Source organism: Sinohyriopsis cumingii, chromosome 1 (genome assembly GCF_028554795.1).
Source record: "Sinohyriopsis cumingii isolate HCF-2022 chromosome 1, ASM2855479v2, whole genome shotgun sequence".
NCBI lineage: Eukaryota > Metazoa > Mollusca > Bivalvia > Unionida > Unionidae > Sinohyriopsis > Sinohyriopsis cumingii.
In genome coordinates this window covers 3,284,361-3,311,941 of record NC_142961.1, presented here as the reverse complement: position 1 = coordinate 3,311,941, position 27,581 = coordinate 3,284,361, and the positions used below count along the sequence as shown (strand labels likewise).

Genomic DNA, 27,581 nt, shown 5'->3' with positions numbered 1-27,581 from the left:
AAATCCTACTAATTATTTATAGCTGAAACATGTCCTAGAGGGTTTCTGCAATTGATGCCGTTTCCTTTCATATGGGCATGAGCAGAAAGTGAATCTACCAAGGTTTGATGTGAAATTACTGATTATTTTTAACATCAAGTTAGTGATGTCAAGAATGTGGAATGTGGACTTCAAGTCAGTGGTGGCAGGAATGGGAAAAGTGAATGGGGGAATGATGGAACAAAGGACAATAATTCAACATCAGTCTCAGATGCCGAGTTTGATGTACCGCCAAAAAGGAAACCAGAATGTGCAGCAAAATGTCAGAATTCTTTATTGTTGGAATATAAATGTTTACAACACAACTCCAAGGTATGTTCTCTGTCTGTGATACTTGCAAAAGTTGTGGGAAAAGTAACCCTTTTATACTGGAATTTGACTGTTTGAATTTTATTCAGCTAAAGAGGACATAATTTTGAATATTTTAGTTTGGATAGAGTCCTACAAGAGTGGAGAAGGAAGAAAGAGATATGGATATTTAAGTGTTAGGTAAATGCTGAACTATGTTTGTCTCTCCCCCATTTTGTATTGCCCCCTTAGTTTGGTGAGAGGGGGAAAATCCCCCTTATGAAAAAAATCTGGAGCTAGATGTAGCTGTCCAGTCATAGTCAACAATTACAGGTAGTGGTGGTTTATAGTTGCATAGGGTAGCAGACATAGCCTGATCTGACATCTGGAACAAGAGGTAAAAGAGAGATAGAGAGAGAGATGGCTGTGAAGGTACTTTAGAATCTCTCAATTCATTTCTATACAAAATTTTAACTGAAATAATATGATCAAAAAATATTGCTTACAATTCATGTAGGAAAGCTATAACATATAAAGCCGTACTGCAGAATTTTTAATAAAACATCATAAGTGGTAAACGAAGAAACCTGCAGGTTTCTTGTGCATAATTGTTACTAATACCTGTATCCAGTGCATTTGTGTTCTAGAAGACCTTAACTCTCTTTATGCTATTGAAGATGATTCAACACCATCAGCTTCCTCACAAGAGTCATGCAACAGCAAGACAGAACGAGAAAGATCTCATTTTATACCTAGAAAGCTTTTTAGAAACTTCCTGCCAGAAGCTGGTAAGCCATTTAGTTATCATATGTAGTATTTGTCTAGTCACAAATGATTCTCTGGACCTCAAAGCGTGGATAATAATGATATTAGTAGCACTTTCCAAGATCATTGTTGATTTTGTTGTTGTTGTTTTTCCCAAAAGCATCAACATAATTTTTTTTATTGACATTTAGCTACTTTTTTTTAATGACATGTCCATGTTATGATACTTAGTAGTTTTACAGGAAATTATTCCTTTTTGTGAGTGTAAATATTCATGGTTTTATGATAATTACATTTTCTTTGGCATGTAAATTCATAAATTGAGGAAGGGGCCTTTAATTTCCACAGAAGATCAGTGTTCATTGGATGAAAGTATAAAATCAACAGAACTGGTCCACCACAAAAAGTAATGAATTTACAGTGTCTATTGGATAGACTACAACATGACAATGGCAGAATTATATAGAAGTGACCTTGTGATACTCCTCTGATATTATTAAGCATCTGGCTCCATGTTAAATTCTTGCTTGATGGTCATCAGACTTGATAAACTTTACAAGATAGTTATTTTCAAAGACTATGACAAACTTCAGGATTAAACCAGCATGCCTGTGCTTTTCTTTTTGCTGTTTATGTTGTTGACACATACAGCAGTGAACCGCTCCGGTGGCCTAGTGGTTAGAGTGTCAGCCTTGGATGCAGGAGGTCATGGGTTCGAGCCCCGGCCGAGTCATACCAGAGACTTACAAAAATGGTACTAACAGCTGCCTCACTTGGCGTTCAGCATTAAGAGGTTAGTGTTAGGACTGGTCAGCCTGGTGTCAGGATAATGTGACTGGGTAGGACATCATGCTACATGTCTGTGGCATGATGCCCCAGTGCTAGACATCACTATAAACTGCCACATTGCAGACATCGTAGCGATATGACTGAAAAATTGTTAAAGCTACGTTAAAAATCAAAATCATATCACATCACATACAGCAGTGGCGCATGAAGTACTGGGTCAAAAGTGAGTGGTCAATTGTATTGCCATGAGCTTATTTCATTGCTTTTTGTAAACAATCTACTTGCAAAGAGATTAAAGAAAGTGATACATGTATAGCTTCCAAAATTAGGGAACCCATGGTAAGCTTACGGATGAACTAAGAAATTTCTGTTCAGAGACAATTCCAACACTCATATTTTTTTTAAATCTCTGTGGTATTAAATGATTTTTTTTTTAAATTTGCAAGCTATTGTGACAATGAAAGCAACAGTACAGGTATAGATAATATTGGACCATGTCTCCTGAAAGCTACTGTAAATATTTAACTGATCATTGTTTTCTTAGAGATGGAAACTGGCTAAAACAATACCCCCATTCATAAGGCAGGTTGTAAAGATGTCAGTAACAACAGACCCATATCTATCTTACAAACTCTGTCAAAGTTACTTAAAAAACATGTTCATAACACTCTTTCAATGTTCCTGTTAACCTATACTGGGTAATTTCATTCACTAAATCAGTCTGGATTCTGAGAAAAGCACTCCTGTGTTATAACCTTGGTCTCCATGATGGATGGACTACTGCCTTAGATCGAGAGAAATTAGTTGGATCCATTCTAGTTGGTCTTAGAAACGTTTTTGACCTTGTTGACCTTGATATTCTTATCAGTAAATTGAACATTTATCATTATAACAAATCCATGATTGATTGGTTTAAATTTTATCAAACAGAGAGAAAACAACTTCAAAATAACTGGTAAAATGAAATTTCAGTTTTTCTCAAGAATAACCAGTTACATGTGGAGTACTGTAAGGACCAATCCTAGACCCACTCCTCTTTTTCTTTATTTCATCTTCTGATTTATGTACAGATGACACCACTCTTTCAGAATTTAGAATTATCCCATTAAATAGCCTTATTTGAAATAGATAACTGGTGTGAGGAAAATGGCATGAAAATAAACACATTCAAGACTTAGTATCAATGATCACATCCCAACAAAAGAGAGTAAAATTAGAAACTTGCAGTTTGAATCTTAAGTTGAATGAAATTTGTCTACAAATGGTCACATGTGACAAAATCCTTGGGGTGAATTTTTATGAGAATTTGCAGTAGAATAAACATATTCAAGTCATATGTCATAAAGCTAATGCATGTCTGTGGTTATAATGCACAGTAAGGCCATATCTGTCAACTAGTCATTGGGTGATATATTTCAAACGTTATATACAACTGTACCTATACTATGGTATTGTTATCGGGTGAAACTCTTCTGACAAACATATTTGCCAATTAATTGCCTTGCAACAAGGAGTTTGTAGACTCACCCTTGTTAGTGCCAGATATTTCTGAGAAAGGCTAAACTTGCATACAAACAAAATAGCCCCATTATATCTCCAGGAGTTATTTCATGATAGATAACAAGGCAACACTCCCAATTTAAGATCAATTTCAGCTAACAATGTTTCTGTTCAGAATGAAGTAAAGAACTTTCAGAAAGGTTTTCAGTATTCAGGGCCAATGATTTTGAACAGAATCCCAAAGTAAATTAGAGAAAGTACATGTATGAATTCATTCAATTATGATCTAATTCAGCGGATGAAATGTGAAACTTGCAACTGTAAATGTAAATTCTCAAACCTTCTAATTTGTTGTTTCACTATTTTTTGTACTGTATGTACACACTGTAACCAGTTGGAGCATTTTCTTTTAATGATTTCAATTAAACGTGTTAATCTATATATGTAGCTTATTAATGTGTTTTTTGTTTTTTAGACTTATTACTGTTTATGTATGTATGCATATAATAGAGAGCATCAGTGGTAGAATAGATTCATGCAACTAATTGTGTCACTGTCTTTAAATAAAGTTTTTATTATTATTATTATTATTATTAACTCTGAGTGAAATCCAGTTCAGACTGTATATACTGGAAACTACACATCAAAGACCAACTTGTATAAATTAGGTTATTTTGTAATAAATTTGCATGCTGTTGTGACTGTTGATAGTTTGAACCTACATCAGGGTATTATTTATACAATAATATTGTTTAATGATTGCAGTGAAACCCTGAAGAATTATACCTCAGTAAACCAACACTCCTTTGAAACTAAAATAGTTTTCTGTTCCAGATCTTCTCTTCTTCAATGAAATTTGCATGGTAAACCATAAACCCCTCAAACTTAAATAATTTGGTTTTATGTGTTTCTGCTGTTTGCAAGGTTTCAATCTTGTAACTTTCTCACTCAAATCGCATATAGTTTATATCTTTGTTACTATGGGGATGATTCGGCCAATGTGGGTATGTGAGAAAGCTTATCGTGGGTCGGTGGTTCTTCCCATGGTTTTCCCGGGTTCTTCCTCCACCATTAATACTGGCCGCCATGCATAGCCTATCGTGTGCTGAAAAATGGTGTTAAACCCCATAACAACGTAACAACAACTATGGGGATGCATCAATTCATCATTTCTTGTTTAATAAAATACAGGTAAACCATGCTTCAGTGCACTTTGTTACAGTATGTTCAGCAGTGACTGACCACAACAACTGTGTTATATTTGGGTTCCTTGTACCGTTCATCCTTGAAAGTGCTAGATATTCATGTCCAGTTGGATATGTTTATATGTGTGCTAGCGAAACTGAAATTTTAGTGAGAAATGTGTGGTTGGTATGGGTATTTCTGGTTGGAGAAACACTTTTTATGATAGTAAGCCTATGTAATAGAAGATAACAGAATTTTAGTCCTTTAACTCGATGAATCTGAAGTCACAGATAACTCTCCAACTGATCTGTGTTCTACATCATTACATTATAGATAGGAATATGCAAGTTGAACTGCTGTCACAGAAAGACAGTGAAGAGATATTGACATGTACCACTGAGGATGAACAGTTACAACTTGAAGTCATATGTGAAGCCGAAGTTACAGGTGTCTCTAAATTAATGCAGGCATTTGGAACAGATTTTCAGAAACATTTAACGGTAAGAAAAATGTTATTTTCAGGTACAGAAATTATTAATATTGGCTTTTAGCGGGACAAATTGTGATAATTAAGTAATTTAAGTAATTTAACAAGATTGTTGTTTTAAATATATGATTTTATCAAGGGTCATTCTTTTCTTTACAATTTTTTTTCATATTTAAAATGATGTATCAGTTTGATACATTGAATTAGACACAAGAAGAGATGTTATGAAAGAAATATAAAATGTACATACTATGTATAACATCTGCAGTCACAGTAAGAGTACCAACTGTCTTGCCTCTACATATTATAGACATTAGTGGTTTACTGTTTGTCAGGATAGCTGTGTGATCATGCAAAACATCCTGTTTTGAAGCTACACTGTTTTTATCAATGTTTGTACTAATAATATACAGCAGATATTGCGTTGTTGCAAATAAAAGAGAGCTTGAGCTCTGGTCATAATGTATACTTTTACATGCTATAAGAATTCTGACAATGAAAGCCTTAAATTTTGTCACGTTTATTTACTTTTTCAGTTATCAGAATCACCTCTAATCTTTCAATTCTTTCAGATTAGGTTACATGAAGCATGGCTAAAGGTTGTGGTTTACTGGTTTCTTTCAAATTCATTTACAAGCTGCATAAGATGAGCAATCAGCATCTGTATCTTTGATGATTATTAAGTACTTGGAAACAGTAGTTGTGGGGGACATAGGCACCCCCATCCACACACACACACACACATATACATACATACATACATACATACATACATACATACATACATACATACATACATGCATACATGTACTGATATAGGTCAGTCTTATGCTCAGGCAAAGCTAGGAGTTAGATCATGTAAGCTTGTCCAATGTTCTATCATCATATGTGCTTAACTACATTAGCATCACAGTGGTTCTGTTTATTTGAGTACATCAGCCATAAGAATGATGGACTCTATTTAGAAATAGTGTTTGAAATTTTGTGTGAAATTGCTGTGGAAAAAACTTTTACTTCATTTTCAGGTGTTTATTTTTCCCACTTTTTTTTTAAAAATCAATACTTATATATATTCTGCACTGGATTTTTGTAACAGTATGGAAGAATGCTTACCACAGAGCCTTATTTCAGTGTATGAATAATGGTTGAGGGCTTCATGTGCATAAGTTCACAATGTAATAGGTGTATCTACATCAAACAAAAACAGAAAGTTCAACCAATGTTAGCCAATCTAAAGTTTTTGACATTCATAAACATTCTCTTATTTTGTTTTAATTGGCAGTCTGACTCTTCAGAGTAAAGGATGTGTTGTTCTGTTGGATAAATAAAATTAATCTAAGATTTCACTGATGAGTCAAACATGATTTGACCAATTCATCATTCATTGTCCAGACTTGTGAGTAACTAATTTGCATTTCTTTGAACCTATTTTCATGTTCATTAACAGGCTATGCTAGCTACAGGCACACCTTTCATATGTAATTAAGACTATTATTAATGGTTATAGTGATGGGAGTCTAGTAGCCATGCAGGGTCAGACATGAATCCTGATAGTTACAGGCAAGTGATAGGATTGACCTCCCACCCCACATCGTAGATCTCAAGGTTGGCATATTACCTTGTAGGACTATGGTTCCAATTATTAGTCTTTGTTAACCCCTCCCCCCTAATCTAACTCAGAAGGCTTGCTAGCAGTGTCTCTATGTATGAAATCAAATGACAAATTTGGTTAAAATTTTCAGAATTCTGCCACTTTTGATTCAACAGGTGCATGCAGAATACCAGGAACACAATAGACCTTGACCTAATGTACATGCAACGTTTTCCCCAAATTGATATCATTATAGTCAAAAACTGATTTAAATTATATATATATATATATATATATATATATATATATATATATATATATATATATATATATATATATATATACATTGTTTATTGATTCTATCAATTTATTAAATTTTCAGAATAAAAAAAGCTACATTTTTATTTTGTTTTGAAGGCCTGTGGTATGTTTGCCTTTCCTTTCAGTGTTTGAATGGTTTCTCTGCACATGACTATTTAGCTCATTTGGCCCCAGAGATTTTTTTAGTTTTCGCATGAAATGTGAGGAGGAAAGACATTTTGGGATCTTTTTCTGAATACATCGTAATACATTGGTGTTCAACATATTGTACATGAGACAAATGCCTAGTTGTATTAGAAACATCATTTCCATTGGTTACTTTGCTTGCACATGAGCAGAAGGGTAACATTTGGAATGAATTTTGTTTTTGAAATTTTTGTTTTTGCTTAATGGACCCATCATTTTTATATGGAGACCACTCTTTATTCAAAATGCCCACCTTATCCTAGTTTTTGCAAAGGTTCACCTGTCTGTGTGCAGTTCAGACTGGTCTGCCTTAGATCGGAGGTCAAAAGGTCTAAAATCCGGACACAAAATCACATTCTGACCATGAGCGAATTTTGGGTGAGTGGAATAAAGCGGGTCAAAAAAATGATCTTTTTCTCTCTGTATTTTGTAGCGCGCTAGAACTTCCAGATTATTTGGTATCATTATAGAGCTATATCTGTCTGCTTTTTTGTAATACCACCCACGTTGGTGTATCTTAAATGACCTTGATGCAGCAGAACTCGGAAATAGGGTACAGCCTCATCATGCCCACAGGCAGGATTGGGGGCCAAAAATGAGTTAAGAAGCTAGTATAGAGTTGTTCTCTGTGCAGCTGATACAAAAATAAATGCAGCCAAGCCTGACTGCATGATTACATTCTGACCAGTGGAAATCTTTGTTACATTTACCAACTAATGTGATTGCAATTAGTATTTCATCAACAGAAAAATAATGTGAATACTGGCTTGTCCCTGAACTATGTCACAGTTTGAACAAAATTTAATGCTATTCATTGAAATCTCCCATTGTTACCATGAATATGTTTGGGAATGTATATTGTCAAAATATTTCACTGCTATCAAAATCAAACTGTATATTTTATGTTACATTTGACATTATCAAGGATGAATAGGTGAGGAGAAATTTAGTTTAATTATTTTATTTCTTTAGTTATTTTACAGTATTGTGAGTGTTGATAATTTATAGATATAAAAATAATGCTTTCCTTAGGCTTTAGGCTAACATTGTTTATTCACTTTGACTGGCACATTTAATAGGATTGATCAAAACCTACGCTAATTACAGTGGACATTGTCCAGAAATATAGCCTTAATTTTCTTTTGTTTAGTTCAAGCATCAAAGGCTTGAGATGTTAGGAAGAGAAGCATTGGGATCAGTTCAACATAAGCTTTCCCAGTCCTGGAAGGATCAGAGACAAAACAGGTAATTTCATCATGCGTGGTAAGCTTCTAACAGTTTTACTACCAGAAGAAAAAAAAGATAAAAGAATACATTACATATTTTTCTTAATTATTTCTCTAAGATAGTGATCATACTTTATAATAATGTTTGTGGGGGCCATAAAAGCTACCTTATAATTAGGGATATTCAAATAAGCCAGTGTCTTAATAGTGCATTAAAACAGAAAAAGAGTATTTCATGATGTTAGTCACATTGAAGTTGGTTCACATGTGCCATGGTAGCCATCATGAAAATCTTGTTATTGCTAGTCCTCTTGAATGGATGATCATATTAACATGAATCATTTTCATAGTGATATATGTCATCCATAGTAGCCATGTTGAAAATCTTACTAGAAAACTACTTCTCCAGAACAGATGGTCATGTAGACATGGATTTTTGCTGTAAGATTTTGTATGAAATCTAGTTAGTCTTAAATAACAATGGTCAGTGATGACCATCTTGAAAATCTAGTTATCACCTTTAAAGGGATTTCTTATCATAGCATATGCAGTCAACAGCATTACAAAGCATCCTTCTGACACAGAATTTTTGGACAGCTGCTTATGCATTTGGCTTTTAATGCGGGTCTTATATTTTGATTCAGTTAATAATAACTCTTAAGTTACTACTTGTACCCTGTAAGAAGGACTTCCCATTCATAACTCATCTGAGTTGTTCCCTAAGTATTTGTACACAGGTTTGACATAATTGTAATATTTTGTCTGTTTTTTGTACTCGGAGTAAAAGATGTCTTTGTACACAGGTTTGTCTGTTTTATGTACTCGGAGTAAAAGATGTCTTTGTACACAGGTTTGACATAATTGTAATATTTTGTCTGTTTTATGTACTTAGAGTAAAAGATGTCTTTGCTAGCTTTAGCCATATCTATTCCAGGAATCATTTCCACCACTTATTCAAGGAACGAATGGTGAAAGAATTGGGGTTGCTTGAACAAGATATAAATGAAATACAAGAAGTAGAATCCAAAATAAATGTAAGTGATATTTCACTTTTATTTCTACCATATCCAAGAGTGAGGAGTTTCTTATATTTTTTAGAGTGGTTTCAAAACAGCTGTTTCACTTAATACATACATATAGGACCTGGTAGATTTTCTCTCTGTCAGAAGCAGAGCTCATTCCTTAATGCATTGTATTTGTAACCAGGAGGGTGCAGGATCAATTAACACCATTGGTTCAGCCTGGAATAGCAACTGTGGTGTGTCCATTGGCAAGGCACATTACTTGACTTGCAGCTGCACAATATAACCTTCAAAGTGTTAATCTCATGTTCAGTCCCCCAAAGCAACAAAGACTTTCTTTAAGAATAATCGTGGATAAGTTCTTTGAAATGTTCCTTTGATGAGAGTTGTATTTTTGCAGCATGCCATCGGTATAAAATATTAATATATTCATAATTTTTTAGAAATAAAAATTTATTATAAATATCACTTAGCAATATTTTATTTGTGTTAATATAACTTGGCAAAGTTAAAAAAACAAATATTAAAGAGTAATAGTTTACCACAGGACAGCGTGTTTAGGGCACCAAATTCTACCTTTATTTCACAGGCACAGTGTAACCCAGCTATATCATTCTCTTTTATAACACAAATTCAGATATGACATGGTAATGTGGTGTTTGAAATTTTCTTGTACATGAAAAAATATTTTTTCTAATTAAAAGAATTAAAAAAGTGTGTCAAAAGTTTATTATCATTTTGGAAAAAGATCTTGTATGAATCCAGATATAAAACAATTGTGGCATAGTTCCTGAAATTTAAAAAATTTCACCTATTTCATGAAGTTTCATGCCAGAATAAACATTAGAAATATGAGGATCAGAATGAATGACTGGACCCTTTAAGGACTTTGATCTTAGTTTAATGTTGACAGATGTCATCTTATAATCTTATTATTACTGATCCATGAAAAATAAGGCCATCAAGTCTTCTTTTTATAATGTCTTCAATGCATTCTGTGTGCAGCTGTTGCTTAAACAATATCTGACATATGTTTGCTCTTTAAATTGTATACACCAAACGATGCTATGGTTGATAAAAGATATTCACCTGAATTTATACATCAGTTAATTTAAGTATAGAACTAAGTCCCAGTGTCAGACAATTACAATTAGCTATGTTCAAATTCTTTAGCTAAGATGGGCAAACTTGACAGTAACGGAAAGCAGCTGAAAATCAATCAATTTTTCAAAACAGTAAAGTATTATGATATGCAGATGAGAAAATTTTAGAAGTATTATATTGATACAGGCATCATTTATTAACATTGGCACATACTGAACTGTAAATATACTTCATCTTCCATTACATTATTTTTTGATAATTGATTCCAATGAATCTTCAGTGTGAATCAAGTCATGTTGAAAATCATGGTTGTAGAAATTACTTTGTAAAAAAATGAAATCAGACATCTTTTCCAATGCAGGACTTCTTTAAACAGCAAACAATGATGTTGAGAAGGAATCATCAGTCCCAGAAGCAAAGGTAGCACATCCTACTTTTTCCTTTCCTCTCTTATTCCTCTCCTCTTTTCCTTGTCCTTTCTTAACACTGATTACTTGTGTAATATGCTGTCAGCAATTAGAGTGGCACTTAATGATTTACTGGTGTGCTACATGGGGTCTTGCATCTTCATGCAGACCACATTTTCCAGCTTTGCAGTAGATCTAATTTCAGGTTGATTTGATAAAAGATTTTGGATTTAGCACTCTACTTACAGCTTTCTCTTGAACTGGCTCTGAACTACTCAAAATATAAATCTTTGCATAAAGTTTTGAATATGTTTCTAAACAAAGTGGTTCATTTTATCTAGTTAAAGCTGAGATGGTTTGGAAGTCTTGAAGGTTGAAAACTGACTGAACACTGCATGAACTGCTATAACAAAGCTGACACCATTCATGCAAAGTGTGTAATTGATTTTCCCATGCATGAAAGCCTTTTCTTTGTTTTGGTAGTTGAAGAAGTATGTAATCTATTCACTGTTATGTGTGTCACACACAGCAATGGTGGTTTAATCTTCAAGATCAAGAATCGCTAGGGTTTTCAGCTGGCTGAAAGGTTAAACAGGAGGATATACAAAAAAAGTCACTCATTTACAAAATGTTCTAGTGACAGTTTAAAAACCTGGTATGGTTACTTGGTTATGATACAGTCCTATGCCATTTCAGGAAATAGTAAGATTGCAAAATGACATGTTTTCATTTCAAAACCAGCTAAAGGTCCCAAAACAGCCCAGTGCTAATTCAGGACCAGTTACCTGGTCCCAAAACAACCTGTTTAAAATGACATTTTGCAACAATATGGCATGCAACAGAATGATCTCCAGAATGAACAAGAATGGCACATAGGAAAAAGATCACAACAATTAATGAAACATGCTTTAAATCTGTGAGTAAATTGTTGAAAATGTTTGGAAATATATTCTTACTAAAGGATTGATCTTCACCAGATTTTCGTTTCACCAGTGATGCATGTCTCAGATCACAAAAGATAGCTGTCACAATGTTTGCAAATCATTCTGGCATCTATCATGCATCAAATGTTGATTTCAAAGTTATGTTTTTATAGGCAGTATTTCTTGTTTTCTAAAGATAACTTTCATCAGACATTGAAAATTAGTTTGTTGAGGACATGGAACATCCCTTCAGAGTCACAGTATTATCAAATGTCAAGGTTATAGAGATCAACTGGGGAAAAATTTTTGGAAAGAACTTTCTCGTGTCTCTGAGATAGAGTAGAAATTCACAGAGATGACATGTACAGATTGCTGGAGAGAAGGTCACAAGTTGAACTGTTGATGTTGAAGCTTATTGAGCAAATTGTTAAAATATTTTTTTTTCCAGTTTTATACTGGAGAATATGGCACAAATTTAGGAATGGGGAGAACAAACGGTCAATGATAAGTACCAAATTAACATTTGTAAGGTACTTGGAAAATGTATGAATATTTGTCATCTTGCAAATCATACACATTGGTAATTTAATACTGCATTTTGCTTGATGTCATTTTTTTATTATTCTCTTTTCCATCATTTTTTTTGGTCAATATTTGTTGGATAGATTAGACAGTATGAAGGAGTTGCAGTCAACACTGAGGGACTGGTTGCAAAGGGCTGAAAAAGAATGTGACATAAGAAAGGTATGTTGTCGGATGAGATATACAATAGAGTCATATCATCAAGCCTTGAGTACTTAAAGTTTTAGTTTATTTAACCATGTCAACACAAAACATTTGATAATAGATACCAATATGAGCTCAATAGATCCTTTTCATATTTTTTATATCCCTTTGTATATACTCTCCACTTCCTGGGAGATGAATAAGCCTTTTCCACATTTAAGTAAATTCTGGGCAGACTGTGTGAGGCAGTGTTATGTGACAGTGAATTATTGTCCCCAGCCTTTTAACAATAAGTGGGGAACATAGTATTGCACTGTTGTCTGATCATCAATCACACTTTTATTTCTGCTTTTTAACTTTCAAGCCAATTGAGATTAAGGGTACAACTTTGCATACTTATATGTTTTGATTAGAATGTAAGTTGTGTACCAGATTAGGTTACTTATCATCAAGGTCAATACCAAGACTAAATACTTCATATTTTTTATCATGCTACTTTTTGCTCAGTAACTTAAAAGCTGTTTAAAATTTGCATTCCAATTCGCACTGGTTATGAATTTTCCATCACACTTTTCTTTACAATCTTTAAGTTTCACACCATTTGAAATTAAGATGAAGCTTAGTAGCCTTGTTTATCATAATTAGAGATGTATTACATTTGGGGTCCTATCTTTAAGGTCAAGGTTACTGCAAAGTATTTGTTAAGTATTACATCTTGCTTTACTTTCTACTACATAAGTTTTGTGTCATTTAAGATGAAAGGATGAAACTAACATGAATAGAAGTGTGTAATGAACCATCTTTGGGATCCTGTCTCTAAGGGCAAGTTCATGGCTCAGTGTTTCAAATTTCCTTCACACTTAATTTCAGCTCTTTAAGTTTTGGGCTGTTTGAGGTTCATGGATAATACTTGTTATACAGCATCTGTAGGGTGTCACGTCATATTGGGGATCTTATTTTCAATGTTAACGTCATGGATCATTGCTTTTTCAGAACAGTTTCTTTTCAGCATTAAAACTTTAAGGCCACTTGAGAGTAAGAGATGAAAATGTGTGTGCTTATTTTCTGTGGCTTTAAGAAAAGCAGGGACATGGTATCCTACTTCCATCTGTCCTTCCATAACACTATTTCCCTTCTGCTCTATAACTTATCTTTGGCATCTCACTTCTTTAACTTGAAAGCTGTTTGAGATTAAGGGATGCAATTTGGTATACATATATGCCATCATCAAAAGGTGTGTTGAGCACCATATTGGAGTTCTTATCAATTTTGAATTTTTCTATTATACTTTCATTTCCAATCCATAATTTTAGAATCATTTGAGATGATGTACAAGAAATTGGTACAGCTATCTATCATCCCTAAAATATATGTCAAGTATAGCATTGGAGGCCATGTCTTCAAGGTCAATGTCACATGTCAGTAGTTTCAATCATATTTGTCTTTCTGCTTTCTAACTTAACTTTTTATAATAAATGGATGAAGCTTTGAATTTTTATCATTTGCCACTAGCAGATGTGATGCATTGCATGTGTGAGGTCATATCCTCAAGCTTAGGGTCACAGGTCAGTATTTAAGGGTTTTCATTCTATCTTATATAATAAAGGCTGTTTGCAGCACAGGAATGAACCATGGTATATTTGAGCAGTGTGTTTGGTGCATATCTTTATTTTGCATCTTATCAACTGAAAGTGGGATTGGGAAGCCATAAAATCATTAATAGTTATGACCTTTAAATAAAAAGCAAAGTTATTACAGTTAGAACCAAAAAAGCAAGTTACACAAAACATTACCAAAATATGTCAGTCATGCAATAGCCATATATGAAAATTGAGAACAAGGGATTGAAAAAAGTTTTGTGAGATTCAGCTTCCTGTAGGATTTACAAATTTACTATTGAAACGCGTGATGACTTTGTTAAATTATGTACTGTCATTGTAAGTACTCTGCTGTTTAATGTATCCAAAATTACTAGACACATGTAGATTTTCCTTAATTAGTGATGTAATGAAAATAAAATATTTTTTGTGAATAAAGTACCAGTGACCTTCATGACCTTGAACTATCAGAATGAGCTTAATATAATAATGATCAGTTGAAGAACAGCTTTACCCTTTTGGGGAAATCATGGCAGACTGAGGTGTTATCTTCAGGGGCATACGTGCATGCGTTTGTGTGTGTATGTGTTATATGACTGACCCAGTCTATGAACTGTTTTGTTTGAAAGCATACTGAATGCTTGAAAGAAATTTTATTACTGGTTATTTTCCATATCTGCACAGTAGCTCTACAGTTCAGTTAAAATGACACAAATTTCATTATTGCACACCTGACCACAGAGATAGGAGGTGGGAAATACAAACAAATTCAATAAATTTATTTGTTTTCAGTAATTTGCTAGACTGAGCAAGATGTTAGTGATGCAGAAACAAAATTATTCACAATTTAAGAAATGGAAAATTAGATGAAAAGCATTTAATAAAGATAGAAGTTGTCTAGGTACATTAATTTTTTCTCCAAACATTTGTTTCTGAGGTTTGCCTTTTTAGTTTATATGAAGCAAAAATCTGTTTTCAGACTAAATATTTGCAAACCAACCTTTGATTTGAATATAACTCATGTCTAATAACTTTTTCACACTAATGTTGGTAAAATCTTCATCTAAAAATGTTTGCATATCTGACATACATGCAAGGAAGTCATGACAAAGGGATTTGTTCTGTATATACCTAACTTTTGGTAGTTGGAATTGAATTGAACTAAATGTGCTTGCTGTTTGTTATCCTCTTTTTAAGACCCATAATACTATCAAACTTCAAGAACATTAAGCAGCTACTGAGTAGCAGCTGTATGATACACCACTACCTCAATAACATGTGCCCTGCTAACTTGCGAACCCAGTTATAATGCAGGGTCAGGCATGGATCCCATTTTTAAACTAGAAAATACCAAAAAATGTATTCCTATTTGTTGAACTTGAAGAAAATCACGATCAGAATTGGTAACAGAAACTGATTCATCGCTCTTTTTTTCGTCGAAAATGTTAGATATGACCTGGAAATTTTAATCAACATTATGAAATGTCAACTTTAAAAAGAAATCATAAAATATGTTATATTTTCTTTCCAAACAACATTCTTAGTACACCATAATTGATGATACTTGAGGGAAGTTTGAAAAATTAAAAGTCACTTATGCCTTGAGGAGGCAGTGCTTTGAAAAATAAATAAATAAATACCAATTTAATAATTTTCTGTATCAATTGAAATTTGTGTTCTAGTTCTGTCTTTTAGTTCCTTTTAAGTGTAATCATCATAAATGCAATGTGCCCTCTTGTAATTAAACGTAAAATGTGTCAATCTACCATAACAGCTAATCCACAAGCATTTCTCTGAGAACCTAATTAAGTACTGACTGTGGATATCGGACGACTAGTGGAAACAAAATTTGTTGCAGTAAATAAAAAGCGGGTCTCCTTTTCTATTATCACATTAATTACTTCTTTTGAATCAAAAAAAGGAGGTGGACTAAACAAAAAAGGTAAAAGGCATACAAACTCTACATTCTTAAGAACGAGCAGCTCCTGTTGTGTATCGTGTAACCCACTTCATTTGATCAATCAAACACTGTTATAAATGTTAGTGTGTAGGTAATCTAATTAAACTACCTTAAATTAACCTACTCGATCATAGCTGTGATTAAAGATAGCAAGGCAAACAAGCAAAATGAGTACTTCATAAAATAAAGAGCTTTGTTTCACAGATACGGACCATTGTGAAGAAAACGAGTTTCAGAGAATTCCTGAATTTGCATGTTGAGATATCCTCAAGGATGATAAGAAGTTTCACTGTTACTTGCAATGAAATCACTTCATCAATATTTTACTAATTGAACAATTCAAAAATTGAGTTTCGACGTAGATTATTGTCTCACGAATGTTGCATTTTATTATAAAAAGGAATCTTGCTTGGTAGTATATCAATATTTAGCCTGGTTCCCTGCTTCGTGCACTCCATATTTTGCAAATACTTTACTCTCCATTCCAAAAACCAGACTAATCAACAAAAAGAAAAAGACATGACTTAATACATGAATGTTTTCATGCACTGTGTCAGCTGTTGAAACCAGTTGGAATCATGCTACCATCTTTCAGCTGTTGGACATTTTGAAAATAAATGTGATTTATACAGATTTTTACAGAATAACAAACAACTTCATCAGAAAAAGCACTTTATTGACAATTATTCTCGATGTGATTCTAAATGGATTCAGTCATTAAAGATCCCAGTTCCCCCACTCCACCCCGTGTTTCTCTGGATGTGTTTTATCAAGCGGATTTTAGGGAGGTCCCTTGGTAACTCACATCCTTGCTTATAGTACAGTTTATGTTTTTGAACCCTGATGTGTGTGAGTTGTCGAGGGAGAGGTGTATTCGTAAAATGTAAAATATTTGCCCTCTTGAAAAAATTGTTTGAGTTTGTTTAATTTGCTGATTCTAAATAACTGAGATCCACAAGCATAGAAAATGTGAGATCTGTGTATTTATCTTCACCTTGTTATTTCCAAATAAATACATTCATAATTTCATGCGTAATGAATTACTCATGGAAACTTTAATATACCCATCAGATTACTTATTGCTGTCATAATTTCAAGGTGTCTTAACTTGAATAATTATCACAGTTTTATTTGAAGGCTAATTTAAATCCACTGGTATTTTACTGAAGTTTCAACTTAATTTTTCAATCAATTGAGGGTGTTTACTTTCTGCACACAAATTGCTTATATAAATGCCACATGTTTACTCCCATATTTTTTCATCAAATTAAATACTGATTAAATTATTAGAACAGCAAAACAAACATAGGTGATGCCATCCCACACCAAAATGGATGTTAGAATGTGTGTACTCTCTGTTCTTAGTGGCTTTTTTTCAACATCTGTGATGCCGCATATTGTATGCATGGTCACTGGTCATTGACCAGAGACTAGTCTGATTACTGGTCAGTGTCAGGTGAATGGACATGGGTCAGTTTGTCCCAGTGACCAGGCAGCAAGCAATGGTCAGTCAGTTTGTCCCTTGACCGCTCAAGTCATACCAGTAACCAGCCACCAGTCATCCCATGCCAATTGCTGATCACTGTTCACAGGTCATCCTACAAAGGCCTTGGTAAGGGGCAGGTTTTGGGCTGAGTTTACTCCACAACCACCACTGCTGCTTTACTATTCAATCCTATGCAGTGTTATTAGTCTACCCAGAGTGTTTTGGCTAGGGATGGGGAGTCGATCAATATCATCCCCTTTCATGTTATCTCTTTGAATCCTTATGTTGGACCCTGGACCAGAGTAGAGGTTATGTTGTGGCTTATAGTGTCATCAACTAGAATGTCTGGAGACATGCTGTCATTACCATCCAAGAAAGACCAGCTGTCTTGTCTTCCGACAGAAACATCAAGGTCACACAGAGTCCTTTCTTGCCACATGCAATTAACAGACAGTGTTGCCAATTGCAATAATGTCACCTTCACTGCCAACAGATGTAAGTGAGGCCCAGCTATTCCCCTGCACAGAATATCCTAAACGATGATAATGATGTGTCTATCCTCATCAATATGAGCAAGCTTAATATGGAAGCAGCCCTATTGTTGCCTCCTATTAGGCCCAATGCCTCCTCATTTGGATGAAGAGGATGAGATCTGGTCGCTTGATAATGAATTGAACTGACTCTTATCCATGGACTTTTACTGGAAACCATCAGTTGTACAGTAAAAGAAAATGCTTTCCAGTTCATTAAATATCTCAAAGGCCCTAAGTCAACCAGATCTCCTGCAACTGCCTCATTCATCCAGGATATTGATCAGCAACATAGAGAATGGTCCATTCCTTCCCATACTTGAGACCTCTGGTCTCTGCATCAAGCTACTTAGTACTTTCCTCAGTGGCTTTTTAAACCTCCACAGTTGGACACCAGATTGTCTCAAGTGGGTATTTCTACTGGAGCCTTGGCCTGCCTCCCAATCAAAATAAAGCTATTGAACGGAAAACCCAGTTGCTAGTTACCATAGCTTCTCATGCTGACCTCTTCTCAGCTACTTCATCTAGGATGCTGAAGGAAGCCTCACTAGACCTATCTGCATTGTGTACTTGTCTAGGCCCATATTCAGAGGCTTGGTCTAACATCACAGAAGATGAAATGGGTCCTTTCCATTGTGAGCAAGGATTACCAACTACAGTTTTGGAAATAACTCCCTCTGCCAAGCACCACAATTTTATTTTACAAATACAGTATGGTGAAATTAATGGAAGAGATGCAAACCACTCTCAGAAAGGAACATTTGAATGGGTTCTGGAAGATTAATCTCCAATAACTCTTGGTCACCAAAACAAGATTTCTTCTTATTTTCATCTTATGATTGATTTTTTCTCCATTAACTTTTTTTTAGGAATCTTTCAAGATGGAGTCCACTTCCTCAATCTGGAATCCAATGCATGTCATATTTGAGCTTCAGGTTGCTGACTTGCACATCCTGATAGTTTCACCTTCATGCAATTACAGCTGGTATTTCTTGGAGCAGGAAGTCTTATGGTTCCAGGTTCTGTTGGGTTCTTACCTAAGATAACTGTGAATTCTGTAAATTATCTTGATGAATAGCCAATTCACAATATTTAGGTACAGTCCCTCCATCAGGACCTGTTCCATTACTGGTTGGTTTTAGTTTTTGGAGGTCTTTTAACAAACCTTTAGGCTCAGGGCTTATTCCTTCTCAAGACCTTGTTTATAATTGGATGAATTTCCTCATGAACCAGAACTTAGTCCAGGTTATACAGGATCACAAATCCTGTAGCTTCTAGAGTGCTATGAGCTCAAATATCATTGTCTGCTCAACATTACCTCTCCCTACTGAAAACCTTAAATGCTACTGCTGACCTTGTTCCATTCAGACATCTCCATAGGACATGGTACTAATTATATGGAAAATGGGAACCAGCCTGGAAATGGGTGAACATAAAATAGAGCATATATGGATTTGGCTGGCCAGGATTGGTTAATAATGTTAGTTATGTTTTAGGAAAAAGAATCTTTTGAGAGCTTATCCTAGTTATAAGTAAAAAAAATAGAGGCATTGTTTTGTTGATGGAATTTCAGTCCTTTAACAGTCTTGAGTTTGGAACACTCATTACTAAAATTAGCAGCTGAGCCATACCAAAAACTTCTAAAAATAGTACTAACAGCTGCCTCGCTTGGCGCTCAGCATTAAGAGGTTAGTGTTAGGACTGGTCGGCCTGGTGTCAGGATAATGTGACTGGGTGGGACATCATACTACATGTCTGCGGCATGATGCCCCAGTGCTGGACATCACTATAAACTGCCACACTGCAGACATCGTAGCAATATGACTGAAAAATTGTCAAAGCTACGTTAAAAATCCAAATCACACACACACACACATGCTAAAATTAGCACCTGACTTTTTGGTGCGGAATTGAAAGTACATGTTTCAAACACATGCAGGTCCAGAAAATGCCATGGCTCATATCCTTTCCTCTACACAAAAGCTGACATCCACGTTTCATCTATACTGATAAACATAGGTTTAATCTTGAGCACTCAAAAATTTAAAGTTATTGAATTTTTAATATCATGGTGTTTGCATAGGCTTACTATGAGAACTGAATTAGTAAATTAGTACTGTGAGTCTCATATCTACCTACAGTTTCTCTGTCTCAAAAGTAAAATAGTAGAGATTTGCTCTCAGCTCTGATTCCATTAGGACCAGATTTTTATCACCATCTGCATTGGTTGTCAAATTGGGACAGCATCCTGATTGGGATCCCCATGCATCCCTACTCCTATCTATTCACCAACACATCAGATGCCAATTGGAGTTCTCATTTAGAAGCAGACGATCTATCCTTGAAGGTCACTGGACTCTGAATGAATTGTCCCTCCATTTCAACAATCTAGAAATGAAGATAATATTTCTAGCTTTGCAAGGGTGCATTGACAGCATAAAAGATTGATCATTGTGTTGTAGTTTTTCACTCAACATGTCCATCACAGCATATCTCTGACATCAAGGAGGTTCACTTGTCCTTTCAATTTGCAAAGAGAACACTGGACAACCTTGGAGAACATAACACTTCGAATTCGCCACATTCCTGGCAAGAATAATGTGTAATCGGACTGTTGGTCCAGCACAAGTAAATATTCCTCAGGAATGGTCTCTGCACTGTAACCTTTTCACACTGGTGTGACCAGCTTCAACAACAGACTTTCCTTTTATGTCTCAAACCAGAAAGCATTGTCAGTGGACACATTCAGCTACCAGTGGGATAGTTATTTCAGGTAGGGATTCCTACTGTTCTGACTGCTACCTCAAGTCCTACAGAATGTCAAAACTTAACTGATTTTACCTTTCTCACAACCCTCACATTCTCCACTTTCACACTTGACTCATCTCAAGTGATATATCTGCCAGAACAAGTTTTCAGGTCAGGTTGCATGTTGCATCAATCAGGTATCCAAGGTCTATGATGCCAGCTGGAGAATCTTTTGTGATTGATGCATAAGAACACATTAATCCAAGCCGTCCCCAATAGTGGCTGATTTCCTTCTTTATATCCGAGAACAAATGATGTTCAGGTTTGACTATCAAGAGCTATAGAGATGCCAGTTCAAACACACTCAGATTATGTTAGTGCATGGCAATTAGTTTGGTTTTCACCTTGCCAGTCTTTTTAAGTATGTTGAGTTGCTGAGACCTGGCTTCTCACTCTCACATCTAGCTATAATCTCTCTTGTGTTTTTGTGGTCTTAAACAAAAATAAAAACCCACAAACCACTAATTGAGGTGTCTGTCCAGAACTTTATATTCAGTAGTGTTCACCAGTCTTGGCAGCTGCAATAAAATGGAGCTAGCTTCATGCTCTGCCTGTTGATACTGGCTGTCTCCAGTTCTTTGCCAACTGGAATTTTTAGCCAAAATAAATTACGTTCAGTAATTTCACTACCTATAGTTGTTATTGTTGTTGTTGTTGTAGGGTTTAATGCCATTTTTCAGCACACGATAGGCTATACATGGCAGCCAGTATTAATGGTGGAGGAAGAACCCGGGAAAACCCCAGAAAGAACCACCAACCCACAAGAAGCTACTGGCAAGCTTTCTCACATACCCACATTGGCTGAATCCGAGACTCGAACCCACGCAGACAGAGGTGAGATGGCAGTGATCTGTAATGGAGAGCGCTGTAGACCACTCGGTCACTCAGGGCCCCCCACTACCTATAGAGATTCCCAGTCCCAGGTGAATCTGTGCTGGAAATGATCAAGATAGGTTTTATACCTTGTCAGAGCACTACATTTCTATCAAAATGCATCCAAAGGGAAATGAAAGGTTTAAAAAAAAATATCCTTTTTCACCTCTTCAGGGTTCCATTAATATATCAGGTTCCAGCATTTCATAGTAGATTGCACTTAACATCAAAAGAGCTTAAAAGCAGATGCCCCTTACCAGTAAAGACCTTTTCTTTTATGAGCTGAAAATTCATCATTACCACATTGGCTTATTTAATTATAATTATAATAATTGTTCCTTGGAGGAAGGCAGCAATTTGGAGACCACATACTACCTAATCATTATTCTGCCTCCACTCTAAAGCAACAGAGCACATGCTTTCTTCTCTAGGACCCATAGTTGCAGCACATGTGTGCCTAGAGAATACCTACATACATTAAAGTGGATTTCTCTCCTAAATGGTCAGTATATTCCTTTTTTATTTCTGTTGTAAATCAGTTTTAACACATCAACAGACAAATTCAGTCTAGCAATAAAGACAGGTTATGTATTACTGCTATTGAAAAATAGTGTGGTGGGTGGGTAAATTGATTCTAATTATGTAATATTATCCATCACTGTTGTCATATGTCCTCCCTACCTATATCTAATGTCCTGGCATGATCATCATCTGTGAAAAAGATGACTTCTTTTGCACGATTATGCAAGGTACACAAGTGATACTGTATCTTGTGACAGTTCTCCACTCTGTGGTAGGATATATTGACATAATGACATAAATAGAAAGTATTTTTCAACACTAAAAAAATAGTAAGGTACACAGTAGCAATAGGTATGCATTACTTATTGAAAAGTAGTTGTACCCCTCCCCCAAACCTCCTCCCGTTGCATATTCATGATGTTACTAATTTTTCACCTAACAAAATAAAATTCCAAATTATTGGAGAAAATATCACATTTTATTTTACAAAAATTATGATTTTTAGAAATAGACATTTGAGTTTATGCAGGAAAAAACAATTAATTTTCATAGTAATTTTTAATTATGAAAGCTTTAAATGATTCAGGTTTTGTACAAATTTTGCTGTAATTTTTTTGTTAAGAATAAGGATATCTGTACCTTTCCTGATACTGACAATTAATAGTATTTATACAAAGTTCAGGTGTGCTGTGTATTTTGTCTCCGAAGACAACAAGATCTTTCCCAACATCCAAGTAATTTTTACTAGTAATAGTTAACATTTTTCATGCTGTTCACTAACATTAAAAAAATTCAGATGCAGCATAAAGTTTGTTATCTCCCATGCTTTAGCAGGAAGTTATTGTGATACTCCCTGTCTGTCTGTTTATCTGTTAGTTTGTCCATCTCTGAATTTCTGTGTAGCTCTATCTCTGCAACTAATGGGTCAAAATTCACTTAACTTTGTGCATTACTTTTCCATGTGGTATTGGTGAGAAGGATATAATTGTTGAGTTTCTACAAGGGGAAAAGTCAAATGTTAAATATGCAAAAATGGTAATTACTGCATCTGTGAATCATTTAACAAAAACAATATACCAAGAATGATACAAGCAGTATTTAATAGGACTTATAATATATACAATATATTTTGGGTTAGCACTCCTGGGACATAGTCTGGAAAGAGGGAAGGTTGGCTGGGTGGGTTGAGAACATGTAATAAAAAGTATGTGGAATTTTGTATGGCAAGTTATTGAGTAGCTTGAGTTTATATTATTTTATTCAGTTTAATTCATTTTATACACAAGTGTTTTATGACATTGTTGCACATTGCATAATTGTAAAATGTCTTTTTCTTTCATGGTACCATTGTAAAACATTACAGGGCAATAATATCGAGTTCCTGAGAAATGAAATGAAGAATTTACAGAAGAAGATACTCATAGAGTCAGTAAGTAGCCAATGATATGGTTTTGTACAGGACTGTGAAGTGTATTTACAGTAGATGTGTTTTCCATAGGGCATCCATTGGTTTAACAAGTGGCTGGATGCAGCTTACATACATCTATATTATTTCATCAGTGTCATCAATGGGAAAAGGGGTGGGGTGCTGTACTATAGTTCTTCTTGTAGAAATGGAAGCTGTGTTATCAGTTGTTCAGCTGTGCAACTGTTTAAGTTATAGGGATTTACTAGTTAGGTATTGGAGTTTGGCCAGACATCTGGTTTTGTCATGACTTCTGCATTGGGAACACAGATTCACAGAATTTGCTTACACACGTTTTTATTTGTATCTTAACTTTTTTTTAGCTTTCATGGAATCATCTATTCCACATTTTCCAAAGTTGATTTTTTAGGTCATAACTATTCTAAAATAGCAGTTTGTATGTAATATGTATACTGTGATGTGACACTTGAAATTTTACTTATGTTTTCAGTTTTATACATCTGGATATTTTTATTTTATATATATTTACACCTTTTTTTCAGCAAAAAGAAGAGCTACTAAATGTTAGGCGATGTCTACAGAGTTTGTTTTAAGCAGACATTGAATGTTCTGTGATGGATTTTTTCTGATTCAGGTGATTGTATGCATGCTTAATGGATGTAGATCATGGAAAATTGTGATGTCACCAATAATGTATGTAAAGTCTATCATCAGTATGCTCTATACTTATCTGACTGATGCTTTAATATGATATGATAAAGGTGTATTAAATCAATTTGAAAATGAAATCCAGTTTCAATGAAATTTGGTAGGACTGTTTCTGGTTATATTTTCTCACAAAATATTGTTTTTAGTGGATTCCAATGGCAGCTTTTGACTGCCAAGCAAACCATTTATAAAGTATAATTTGCATACATCTTTTTAAATTATTGAGCAAGAGTTTATCAAATTTTGTAGGTACATTTATCAGGGTATGTTCTATCAAGTTTAGTTTTGGATGGTACCCATAGAAACTATGTGGATTTCATAGAACCAGAAAGAATATGTCTCTTCTCAAACTACAAAGTCAGTTTTGAACTCACTTATGTGAATTTAATTTAGACAATGTTGTTCCAAAATTGTTGGCAGATTCCCCAGCTACCCACCTGTTCCATAGTAACAGATTGAATTGATATTCATGATGTCTCCCAAAGAAACCACAAGATCAGTTCTCAGCAGATATTTTAGAAACATTTCTTTGAACATATGCTGCCAAATTGTGTTTTTGGTGTCTGCTGGCAGTCTGTTCACTTCAGCATCAACCAGGTGAAATGTTTTTTTAAACATTCTTTGCATTTCTTCAAATATTCTTTGGAAAATATGAAGAAAACTTTGTAGGAGTATTTTATATTACATGTTTATAAAATAGTCTTCACATGTTGAGGAGTTTTTGTGGCTTTCCTTGCAACCATATGGTTTCTAAATTTACCAGATGAAATATGCCTTTCAACCAAAATTACCTGGTGTTACAATGGCTTATATTTTTATGTGATTCAGGTGAGATATCCCAGGCCCAGTTTGGCCCATTGTTAATTATTGGTAAATTCAGTTTAACTAGACAAGTTGCATTATCAATACTGGAGTCATTGATTTTACCTTTACAATAAATCAGATTTGTATATTTTAAAAATGGTAATGGTCTTTTATAAACAAAAACTATGTTGAATTTTATGAGGCAGAGCATATTAACTTATCTGTTGTTGCTCTATCATTTTATTACACAATAACTTGAGTTTTCCACAATGTTACCAAACCTTGTACAACTTGCATCTCGGGCAAGGAATGAATGCATTAATTTAGGGCTCAAAAGATCAAACGTCAAAACCACAGGAACTAAAGGAAGGAAATCTGTTTTATCTTGACGTGTGAACTGCATACCTTGACCAAATGGCATGGATTTGAAATATGAAAGACACCTATTGTTTTGGGGACCAAAAGTCAAGTTCACATTGACTCCAGCAAGAAAATTGTTTCCAAATTATATTTTGGGTTCTTGATTTACCTACGTTAGTCAGACTTTGTGGATGGCTTGCATCTGAGACAAGAAAGACAGATTTATTTTGGGGTCAAAAGTTCAGAGTGCAAGGTCACATGGACTAAAAGAAGGAAAAATTATTTTCACAGAACTGTTTAAGTTCTAAGTTCTGCACTATATGCCTTGACTAAAATGTGTAGATGGCTTGTATTTGAGACATGGACACTATTCAAGTTCACCAAGACTGAAAGAAGAAAATGGTAATTTTCTGTTATTTATTCAAGTGGGCTTAGCTATTGTTTGATCATGATAGCTTCCATGATCTTGGTAATTAGCAAAAATGTGGGTGTATTGCTTATATTATGTTGAATATTGCTGATATGTCCTTATGTTTGGACACTGATTACAGAATCCTGATAGTTTGAAAACTAAGAGACATAGTCAATCAGTTTAGAGATCCTTAGTTGGAGTCAGTGAGATTTAACATAATTATAAATGTTCTGTTGGGTCTTGAAGATTCTGCTGTATCTGTGAATGGACAATGATTACAAATTGTATTTGTGTCATGGATAAATCGTACTGTTTGATGTTCAGCTCATACTGCATTGAAATGACTGAACTTGATGCAACTTGACAAATATGCAGATAAATCATAATTGAATGAGTTTGATAATCCTTGCATATATTTTCATTCACATCACAGCTTGTGACCTAGAATCCGATTTACTGAACTTTTTAACTTTTTGAGATTATATTCCTAAATATGGTATAAAAGGTCACATTCAATGGATCTCAGAAGAATTTCAGCATCAGCAAAATCTGAAAGATGGCATATATATATTAAAGGATTCATTGGCAGACACCAGAGAGGCTGTATTTCAGACTATATTTTGATGAAATGTATATGACTTTAACATTTAAGTGGCTATCTTGTTCCTGAGGTTTAATTTTTGTCAGGTTCCTTTAGAATTCAGCAAGTTAGCTTGTATCAGATGGTGTTCAATGAGTTTAAGCATCATAAAAACATCCATGTTTATGATATAGGTGATTTAGTATATGATTGCCAGAACTTTCTTGACATTGCAATATAAACTTTGAATCTAACTGGTTATATTGATGTATGTTAGTAACTCATTCTGTCATAAACTATAAACCAGTAAAACATGTGACTCATGCTTAAATTCAAAAGATTTTAAGGTAAATTAAACTAAGGACTGAAGTTTTAAGTGCACAATTAGTTATACAAACCATACATTTCTCCTTTAATGTGCATTCTCTTTATGTAGCCAAGTACTGTAGGAAGTGAAACACGTTTTTCATAAATAGCTAGTCAGAAGTTCCTTCTTCTTTGTTTTTCATTAAAGGGACATGCACACAAATAAATGTGATTTACTGTAATGCCTTTATTCTGGTGGCAGTGTTAATACAAAGAATCATTTATTTATTCAGCATTGTTATTAAAGTCTGTGTATTCTATAATCGATGCAAATATTAATTTACATGTTTTGAACTTTGTTACTGTTGAGAAAAAACTGTGATAATGTTGATTATTTACTGTTAAATTTGTTTTGTTAACTTGTAACATTTTTTAAATAAAAGATGATTGCCAAATGACTCATGGTTTATGCTTTACAGTCAGTCATTCGTCAGTAAGCTACTTTCTCTATCAGTTTTCCATCAGTAAGAAACTTTCTGTACCGTCAGCATATTTTTTGTCTATAATATTCTCACACTATCTCTTTTGTTTTTACCCCCTACCAATTTTAAAAACAGAAGGCATGAAGGATATAAAACATGCACAGAAC

At 34.5% G+C, this 27,581-nt stretch overlaps 1 protein-coding gene across 1 annotated transcript; it reads left to right on the top strand.

Moving 5' to 3' along the window:
- The first annotated feature begins 154 nt into the window (after positions 1 to 154).
- Positions 155 to 27,380, top strand: LOC149806327 (synaptonemal complex protein 3-like). The gene is made up of 9 exons (XM_089951263.1): positions 155 to 301; positions 959 to 1,115; positions 4,900 to 5,066; positions 8,302 to 8,396; positions 9,312 to 9,411; positions 10,865 to 10,923; positions 12,499 to 12,577; positions 23,700 to 23,765; positions 24,305 to 27,380. The coding sequence occupies exons 1-9, from the start codon at positions 155 to 157 to the stop codon at positions 24,353 to 24,355; spliced, it is 921 nt and encodes a 306-aa protein (XP_089807389.1). The 3' UTR covers positions 24,356 to 27,380.
- The last annotated feature ends 201 nt before the right edge of the window (positions 27,381 to 27,581 follow it).

Excerpts from the sequence above, each read along its gene's own strand:
- LOC149806327 (XM_089951263.1), top strand. The coding sequence starts at position 155 with ATGTGGAATGTGGACTTCAAGTCAGTGGTGGCAGGAATGGGAAAAGTG. Across the intron at positions 302-958 it reads ACCAGAATGTGCAGCAAAAT|TGCATTTGTGTTCTAGAAGA; the intron begins GTCAGAATTCTT and ends ACCTGTATCCAG. Across the intron at positions 10,924-12,498 it reads CATCAGTCCCAGAAGCAAAG|ATTAGACAGTATGAAGGAGT; the intron begins GTAGCACATCCT and ends TTTGTTGGATAG.